General features: G+C 41.8%; 1 protein-coding gene across 1 annotated transcript; it reads right to left on the bottom strand.

Moving 5' to 3' along the window:
- Window positions 1–2,414: 2,414 nt before the first annotated feature.
- On the bottom strand, window positions 2,415–8,092 carry LOC121552890 (vertnin-like). The gene is given in 6 exon segments (XM_041865982.2): window positions 2,415–4,246; window positions 4,249–4,897; window positions 5,128–5,568; window positions 5,733–6,346; window positions 6,584–6,897; window positions 7,910–8,092. Coding segments are annotated over 5 exon segments (2,220 nt in total). The 5' UTR covers window positions 6,896–6,897; window positions 7,910–8,092; the 3' UTR covers window positions 2,415–4,042.
- Window positions 8,093–10,379: the final 2,287 nt, after the last annotated feature.

Here is a 10,379-nt window from a genome sequence, read left to right as displayed (position 1 = left end):
TCAGCGTCAAACATAACTCTCTCTATCCTCTATTTTGTTAACTGTGTTCCGGTGTGTTGGCCAAACCTGATCTTAATGAGTGCTTGTTTCATTTGAAATGGAGTCTATTTGAATAGACTAAAATGAACAAGTTTGTATGAGTGAAAAAAAAATACATGGCATGCTAGCTCTATCCTGGTGGCGCAGCGGACTAATTCCACGGATAGAAAACAGAAGATGATAAGTTTGAATCTCACGGAGGCCGTGCCACAATAAAAAATAAATATGTTTACATGATTAACACCTAAGCAAAATCATTTCCATATGTCCTATCTGTGCTTGGAGTTCAAAACAGTTAAGCTAGCAGTGTTTAGTCTTGTTGAAACGTTCAGTAAAAGTTTTTAGGAACTGATTTTCAAAAACCTCCAAATTACCTATAATTTCCATTCTCAGAACGTTTATAAGACCACCCAGGAAAACTTTCAGGGAACATAGTCCAACGTTTTCAGAAACTCCCTGCAACCTAAAAATGTATGTCCCCAGAACGGTCAGTATTTTCACTTCCGTTTTCAGAATATTAAAAAAGAAAGTTCAGTTTTAACATTGTCAACATATGGCCATATAGCAAACCAAAAACGTCCGTTCCCACAACTTCCAAGGAACCAAATGTGCTAGCTGGGGGGGGGGTAACATGACATGATATACAGTACACATCAAATTCTGCCACTCAGAAATAATGAAAAAGGGTGAGAAATCAGATAATCAGAGATGACGTGGAGCCGGCCGGTAGGGGCAACATTGAGCGCTGTTACCGTCAAGTAGGTTTGGGTTTTGCTAGGGTGTTGTGGACGGGGATGGAGGATGGGCGTAAGCATCTGTCTCTGAAGGTTGCGAGTTCAAATCCAGCGATAGAAAGTTGTTTTTTAGACTGTTTTAAGCCTATCCCAAACCCTTACCTTAACCATTTGGAGTTAATTCCTAACCTTAAGATTTCGGAGTTAATGCCTGAACTTAACCTTAAACACTTAGAAATTTAAAAAATCAAGAACAAAAAAATACTATTGCTGGATTTGAACAGGCAACCTTCAGAGGCAGATGCTTACACTTAACCTTAAACACTTAGAAATTTGAGGGGGATTGTTTTCCTGGGGCCCAGAGTTTTTCCTCATCTGGTAGGCTAACCTAACCAACTCTGGACCCTAGTTGTAGGATATGACATGGTAAATTAATAAGCTTTAAAAAATAACGGCTTTATATGGACTATGATGGGACAAGATTATTTTTTCTAAACTCCTGGAAAAACTCCTGGCCCTAGAGAGGATGAAAACATTACAACCCTGTCAAACTGCAGCCATCTTGTACTTGTTCATATCAATTATATTTTTAAACTAACGGGGGGGGTCCTTTACACAAACAGAGACAACTGCGATTGGACAATAGAACTAATAACAAGGCTGAGCTTGCTTTATTGCATATGTAATTAAAAAGTTATTCATACAGTATGTCATCACTATTGTGCTGTTTAATTCCAGTCAATAATTTTTTATAAAAAAAAAAAAAAAAGCCACCTGAAGTTTGAATATAAAGCAATTTTGATAACATTCACATTTTCTCAGAACACAAATAAAATGGGCCTATATTAGGCTATAAATACATGCTGTTAACACTTCCGTTTCCCCTGAGCAGCCTACCTGCAGCTGTGCTTGTTATAGGCTGCAGTTGATCAGACTGAAGCACAAATTAATTGAGTTGACAAATCATGAGGCATTTTAATATAAAACAGCTCGTCGTTTCCCACCGGGCACAGATGTCAATTCAACATGTATTCCATGTTGGTTCAATTTAAATTCCATTGAAATTTACATGGAAATAACCAGCGTGTACCCAGTGGGTTGTCGCAACTCGGCATTGAATTCTCTTATTATACCGCACGTTTTCAGTCTCAATTTGCTTTTACCACATGTAGGCCAGAGTATTTGCATATATTGATCAAAATGAAGCCTGGCTAGTTGTAAAGTAGGCCTGTACTTTGATATTTGTATGAATGTGTAGTAGGCCTAAATCGTCATGTTACTTGATAAAAACACGCTGTTAGCAACTCCGTGCTTTTGTCTCGAAGCTAAAATGTAATGGAGTGTAGCCTACAGATGCTACGTCTACAACTTTCAAAATCGATGAGCCTTTTTCTAGAAAATAACATACCCCTGTTGCAGCAGACCAATGTAATCACTGTGTTTTTTTTTTTTTTCCACTGGTGAACCAAGGCATGGGGTCGATAACTCAGAAGATTAGTCCTACACAATGGTCTCCTTAAGCTAGGGGGCCCAATTACAACTGAATAAAATGAGATTCGTCCAAACTAAAGCGTGATAACCTGCTGCCAGGAATGGAGTTAGAAGCTGTAAGATTGGATGACTCGCAAATCAAGCACAAGCTGAGTTTGAGTGGGTGGTTTATTGATGTTCTGCCTCATAGCAACAACAACAAAAAATAGTTTCACTCCACCAGTTTTTACAAACAAATATGCAGGAAAATGTTAAAATAGAAAAAAAATATCATGTTTGGCTGCTATGATGGCAGTGGTACACCAATACACCCGTGTCTGAAATTTCAATACTCTTTGAGAGAATGTGTTTGGGAACAAAACAACTAAATGGAACTCACATTTCATTATTTTTAAAAAAAATAAGACAAACATGATTTAACAAAACTAACATACCATGATTTAGGACTTCAAATAGAGAGAAGACTCACTTCACATTAGGGTTACCAGAAAAACATACATGATAGGTAGTTTAAAAAATAAAAAGGCATGGTAATCACAGAGAAAATATAGAAATTCTTAAAAGAAAATATACACTTAATTAGGCCAATTAGCATATTACATGTTCTGGTAGCAAGTCCAGAAATGTGGTAAACATTAATTACAAAACAAACTGGTCAATTCAAATTTAAATAAATCCGTCTTGAGAAGACAACCATGTAACATATGGTGCAAAAACTATCCCTGACATGTGGTTGAGATATGTTCCGTATCCCATTGAAATACCATAGTGCAAAATTACCTTACAGTAGGAGACAATGTGTCACATCTATAGCTCATTACCTGTTCGGTGTAGCATCTATTGCATCTGTAAATCATGAAGACCCTGAAACACAAAATGGCGATGCACCAAGTGAAATCATCCTTTTAGATGTACATTCAAATGTCCAAAAATAGTGAATCAAAACTGTGTGTACAGAACATGTATAAAAAAATAAAAAAAAATAAAAAAAGGAGAAACTGGATTTCTGAAACAGGCCTTTCCCTGACGCAACCACAGACTTCTTTCAGTACAACACATCTAAAGGGTAAACCGCTAGGAATCCTCTAAAACAGATAGACAGACATCAAATGGATTAACAAAAACAGAACATCCTGAAGGAGCCTGAAAACAATTGAACTAAAATGAAAAAGAGGGAAATAAAGGAGTCCTTCCGGAAGGAGATTAAAACCAAGAGAAGAAGAACAAACATCCAGTCTCAAACAAAGAGTCATTTAAATCAACCCCCACTGGTTGGTCACTTTCAACTGCCTTTTGCCTGGAGGCCAGAGGAACATTACTGGAATTGTAGGACGGACAGTCTCTTTTCACACACGTGCAAATGAGGCGAGAAGAGATGGAGGGGAGAAGAGATGGAGGGGAGAAGAGATGGAGGGGAGAAGAGATGGAGGGGAGAACATCATGCCTAAGATGCATTTGGCTGCAATTTCAATCCATTAGGCTTCACCCAGGTGCTGAAACATACCTCAAACTATAAACCAAACAATTACAGTGTGCTCAGTTGAAAACATCAGGTGAAAAATCTACATAATTTCAAGAGGGTGAGGAAAGGTGGGGGTTGATACTGAGGACTCAGTTTGAGGGAGTGAAGGGGGGGGAGGGGGGATAGTTTAGGATTCGGAAGAGACTACAGACAAGAGAGCATTTGAGTTTGCTACAGGGACACCCTTCTGCTTGGAGCTACTGTAACAGAGTGCATGACCACCACTACACTTGGTGCCCTCTCTCAGCCATGTCTCTCAGCCATGTACCAGTGGCACGCCGTGATGCAGGGCCCTCTTCCACATATAGTATGTGGATCGGGGAGTCAGGGGGAAGTAGGACCTGAACTCTTTGAAGGTGGGGAAGGACTTCTCCTCGAAGCGTTGCTGGAGGAACAGTTTGGCCTTGGCCTTGAAGTTGGCCAGGACCACCAGATCCATCACAAACATCTGGTCGTCTGTTGCGGTGGTGGCGGCGGACATCTTGGTTGGGTTGGTGAGGGGGAGGAGCAGGGGGGACCTCGGTAGAGGGAGGGGGCGTCGAAGGGGGATGTCACAGAGGCCATGGTGACAGGGCCCCTCAGATCCTCTGTTGGGTCCCCCTCAAAGGAGAACACGTCCTGAATTGGAGCCCTCGTCTTTATCTCACGCTCTGCCATCATCATCATCATCCCATTCCCTTTCACTGCGTTGTTGTTGTTCTCCATAATAATGACCTCAGACCTGTCCATCTCTAGTGACGGGGTGGTGATTTCCTCCTTCCTGGTTCGACTGGCGCTGTTTCGCCACAACCAATAGAAACAGAGGGACAGGGAGGGGTACTTCACTCTGAACCTAGACAGAGGCCATTTTGACCTCCAGACCTTCACCTTGGCAGCTTCTCGGAGCTTCTTCCTGCGTAGGAACACCATCCTGAACCCTTTATGGTTGTTTCTACAGATCTTCGCTCTGGGGAAGACGGCGGCAGCATGACCATGGCTCTCAGTCCCCACGATAGGGGACAGACCACCGGTGGGACTACTCTTATCCGCATCCAAGCTGTTTTCACTGCTCCCAACCTTGTAGCCACAGTTAAATAGCATGGCCTCTCTCCTCCAGTTGTAGTAAGTTGACCTGTATCAAATCAAATTTTAGTTAAAAGTGCATTTAAAATTGCAACACACTTTACAGGAAATCAATAAAATTAAGGAGATTAAAAAAACGAACAGAAGGCAAAAAAAATCTATGAATTCAAGAAGAAAAACAAAAAGTATTATTATTATTGAAGGCTAATACTAATGTATGTATTAATAAAATATGTATTAAAGGCTAAGCTAAATAACAGTAAAATCATTTAAGCTGACCTGGAGATCCCAGGGAAGCTCCTCTTGAAGATCCGGAAGGGGAATGATGTATTCATAGCGATGCAGTTCTGAAGAACCTTCTTGGCCTCCTGCATCAGCGCCATGCTCTGGGCCCGTTCTCCATCCATCTTATCACTGTTGTAGTTCAGGCCGAACAGACTGGCCACGCTGTCGTGGCGCTCTGGGTCTGGCTCTACCTCATGGTCCTCCTCCTGCCCGGGCTTGGACTCTGGGGAGGACCAGGACTCCTGCTCCGTGCTGTCCCCTGGACTCACCTCCCCCGCGGACAACGTGGAGAAACTACCGCCGGACGAGATCAGCTCGTGCTTCCATGCATAGTAGGTGGACCTGGAGATCTCAGGGAATAACTCTTTAAACAGGTGCAGTGGGATGAGCTTCCCTTCCAGATAGCACGCCTGGAGGAAGTGTTTGGCCTCGTACCTTCACAGAAAGAGATCAGATTAATAGTAATAAAAATGTCAACAGAAGGTTAAAACATACAGCTAAATAAACAATACAAGACAGAGAAGTGTGAATGTGCCTGAGTGCCATGATTTCATCAGACAGTATCTACAACAGACAGGAAACTGTACGAAAAGTTGTACCTGGCAGCAGACTTCTTGCGGTGCTCCTGCGTCTGCCGCCTCCAGCGGTAGAAGGTGCTCTTGGTGATGTTGTACTTGTCCTTCAGACTGGAGTAGGACAGGTGAGAGTCCCGGTTGAGAAGCTCCAGGGTCTTCAGCGGGGGGACCCTCAGCTCATCGTTAGGACTGCCCACCTGGAGGTCACTAGCCTGGACTAACGCTACAAAGACTCTGGGTCTGAACCTGGAGCTGGAGGAGCCTCCCTCCAGCTCTCCAGACCACATGATGTGCATGGTGACGGGGTTCACATCTTTGGGGTAGGACCTCGGTCTTATCAGGCGGTTGAAGTAGGGTCGTATCTTGAGGTTGTACATGGGGTAGACAGAGTAGACGTTCCACTGGAGGACAGAGGAAAGGGCGTAGAGGTGCCACATGTTGGCGTAGGAGCCGGGGAAGCAGGAGGCTTTGACGTCGGCGTCGAAGATAGCTTCGAGGACGGAGAGCGGGAGGTTGAGCATGTCCTCTGACTCCTCGGCACACAAGCTGAACCTGGCTGCCTGCAGCATCACCTTAGAGTCGATCATACCACCCAGGTAGTATCTCTTCCACAGCAGCATCTCCACCACCGTACGCACCTGGAGAGAATGGGAGTTCAGGCGTTTTAGTCAAATACAAATACTTAAAAGTACGTTTTGCATTTAACACAAAAAATGCATTTTCAAAACACAAAGATTAATTTCTTAGTAGCTCTTATCCACAAACAAATGACATTGCCAAACCAGAAAATACAAACAAATCCACAAAATACATACAAATAAGTAATTGAAACTCATATTTTGCTTTTGATTGACACACTGTCAATCTTTCCTCACCTGTAGCTCCAGCCTGAGACTAGCGGTCCCCACTAGCAGCATGCTGGCTGCATCAAACAGCAAGTTCCCCTCTCCCTTACAGACCAGAGGCAGGAGGCCTCCGGGAGCATCTGCAGGGTACAGGCTACGGGCCACGCCGTCGATCCCTGCCCAGTCAGGGAACTCACGGTAGGGGGAGGAAGGCAGGGTGAAGGGGGTCAGGACCTGGTAGACCTCCAGTGCTACCCTGGTGAGGGCGTCCAGGCCGGAGCTCTCCGTGGCATCCTGCAGCTCCCCTAGGACTGAGAGTACCACCTCCTTCCTCTGAATCATACCTGCCGGGACAACAGAGACAAAACTGAGATAGTTAATTTGAACATGAACCAAAACTATACAGACGCAGATGTACAGGATAGGGTCAGAAGCTGTCCACTAGATAACTTTAATCACATTGAAGGAATAATAAAAATAAATGTAATTATGCTCCTGCGTGAAGAATGTTCCATCTAGAATTGACTAAACCTCAGAAACCTGCTTAGGGGTTTGACTGAATAGGCCCTGAAGAGACATACATTTATAATTGACTGCGTGTGATTTAATTATAGTGTTCCTAGGCCTATTTACAGAAAGCTGGACCAGTCAAGATTAAAAATGGATTTTGGTGGCGTGTGTGTGCAAATATATTACATTTTATTTTACATTTTAGCAGACGCTCTTATCCAGAGCGACTTACGGTTAGTGAGTTCATACATTCTTCATACTGCACATGTTCAAAATAACAAACAGAACACTGTCTGGGACTTATTGCTGTAAGCTTAGTGAAGGCATATTGATATGCATGTGACAAATGATATATATATATATATATATATGTGGGGAAATTATTTATAATATTTGTGTAGTGTAAAATATACATGTGTATTGTGTCGTGTAAAACATCCTATCAGTTTCCACTGAGAGAATTTTTTTTTATTTACCATACTAAGTAAAATAAATTCATTGCGCAATTATTTCAGCTTAATATAGCCTACGACGCACGAAGGTGTGGTAGGTTAAGTGTGGTTAGTACAAGAAGACGTGTGGCGAACAGCAGAACTATGAGTTACTAGACTTCAAATGCCTAAAATAATCATTTAATAACAAAAAGCCGAAAATAATCGATTGAAACCAGTACTTTACTACTGAAAATAGGTGACGTTTGTGAATGATGGGCAAAATTGTGACAAACGCACCATCAACTAGCAGTTGAACGAAAACAGTTTAGGAGTATGTGCCACTTTTTCTTCTGATTACACCTATGTAGTACTTTGTTAATTGATAAAATAGTAATTCGGGTACATTCCTTACCTGAAATAGTTGGTATCAATCGTTTTCCAAGAGGACGTCACTCACTATTGGAGTGGTAAAGCGCACAGCCTAGAGCCTTCGTTCCAGCTGCTCACAGGTAGCTTAGTTAGTCCATTGTGTGTGCATGTAACAATGTGCTTTGCACCGATTCAGCAGACTTGAGTTCACTCCAGATAGGACACTTTGAAGAGAGATTTGGGAGTGATAAGCCCGACCTCTCTTCAGGAAATTGTCAATCGCCGACTTGTTTTTTTTTGTCTGTGGTTTGAGAAAACACCGCCCTCCTGCCCGCACGCAGGGCCAGTGTCAATTTCAATGTGAAGTGCTAACAAAAGCGTGGTATCAACGGCAATGGGTAGACAACTGTTATATAGGTGGAAGTATCGGGTTGCTGCCTACCTATATATTTTTTTTTACCCACTATCACACATTTTTGTCAAATAAACACGAATTACTCAGTCAATGTTTCCCTGTCCATCACACGAGTTTGCATACAGTGCACTTCAATCACAGATGAATGCAGTAGGTTACTTAAAACCAACCTGGGGTAGACATAGTATAGTAAACGTAAATCTGTGACACAGAAATTAGTATGTTCTTTTTCGTATGTATTACTTTGTGGATATCAATTATCCATTTGGTATTATATATTACCAATTACAATTCGTACAATGTGTTACGAATTTGCGAAACGTATGATATGTTACGAATTCCAATTGGTTGTGGCTAATGTTTGCTAGGTTAGGCGTTAGTGGATAAGGGTAGGAGTTCAGTTAAAGGGGAAGGGTTAGCTAACATGTTAAGTAGTTGCTAAATTTGTCAATGATGAGATTCAAACGCTCAACCTTTGGGTTGCTAGACACCCCCTAACTTTAACCCCAGCCTAGCTAACATTAGCCACCTAGCTAACGTTAGCCACAACAAATTGGAATTCTTTACGAAGAAAATCACGTAGGCTTCTGGGAACAGATGCATTATGAAGCAAATCCTGTGGTCGACAAAAAAAACTTGACTTTTTTTGTGTGCTTGTCATGAATATAAGTAATTTGTGTCTATTTCACTATAATCTGTGATAGTGTTTTTTTTTTTTTACCAGTTCGTTTTAGGGCCCAAAATGCGCTCCAATGCATGATATACATTTTTTAAAAACTGATATCAGGCTTGTATTCAATAGCTTATACAGTAGCCGACATTCATTATTCAGATCCAACTTTTCTGGACCCCTCTACCTACAGATCTGCAGCTCACTTGAGTTACAACAGCACATGTTGTGTTGTGTGTGGTGACATGGCATCGACCTTTCTCCTCAGATAAGGCCCTCGTAGAAATGTGACTTCACTGTGTTCTTTCTAAAGTTTAGAATCTAAACCATTCTAAATATTCTCTGCACTGTCTTTTTCTTCTCGCTTGAATTTCCTAATGTTGCACTCATTGTTAGTCTTCTGAACTCTCCCACTGTATCCCAGTATCACTCTCCTGTACTGAACAGACTAGAGTAGAGGCAGAGGACTGTGTACAGTAGGTGTTTGTGGATTGGACTGTGAATGTGCAGACGGGGCGTGGAGGTGTGGGGCTGCAGGTCGGCCTGTTTCTCACACCTCTCGACTCCCTCTCTCAAATCAGTTCAATGGGCTTTATTGGCATGGGAAACATGTTTACATTACCAAAGCAAGTGAAATAAATAATAAACAAAAGTGAAGTAGATAATATAAAATGAACAGTAAACATGACATTATGTCATATTATGTCTATATATAGTGTTGTAACGATGTGCAAATAGTTAAAGTACAAATGGGAAAATAAACTTAAATATGGGTTGTATTTACAATGGTGTTTGTTCTTCACTGGTTGTCCTTTTCTTGTGGCAACAGTTCACAAATCTTGCTGCAGTTATTGCACACTGTGGTATTTCACCCAATACATAAGGGAGTTTATCAAAATTGGATTTGTTTTTCGAATTCTTTGTGGGTCTGTGTAATCTGAGGGAAATAAATTCTGTAATAATAATATGCCATTTAGCAGACGCTTTTATCCAAAGCGACTTACAGTCATGCGTGCATACATTTATTTTTTTACATATGGGTGGTCCCAGGGATCGAACCCACTACCCTGGCGTTACAAGCGCCAATTGTCTCTTAACATGGTCATACAGTGGCTTGTGAAAGTATTCACCCCCCTTGCCATTTTTCCTATTTTGTTGCCTTACAACCTGGAATTAAAATTGATTTTTGGGGGGGTTTGTATCATTTGATTTACACAACATGCCTACCACTTTGAAGATGCAAAATATTTTTTGGGGGTGAAACAAACAAGAAATAAGACAAAAACAACATGAAAACTTGAGCGTGCATAACTATTCAACACCCCCCCAACCAAAGTCAATATTTTGTAGAGTCACCTTTTGCAGCAATTACACCTGCAAGTCTCTTGGGGTCACTGCCGATGAAAAAACATCCCCACAGCATGATGC

The sequence above is a fragment of the Coregonus clupeaformis genome, chromosome 36 (assembly GCF_020615455.1).
Source record: "Coregonus clupeaformis isolate EN_2021a chromosome 36, ASM2061545v1, whole genome shotgun sequence".
Classification (NCBI taxonomy): domain Eukaryota; kingdom Metazoa; phylum Chordata; class Actinopteri; order Salmoniformes; family Salmonidae; genus Coregonus; species Coregonus clupeaformis.
The sequence above is the reverse complement of the archived record's forward strand: the minus strand, read 5'-3'. Positions and strand labels throughout refer to the sequence as shown.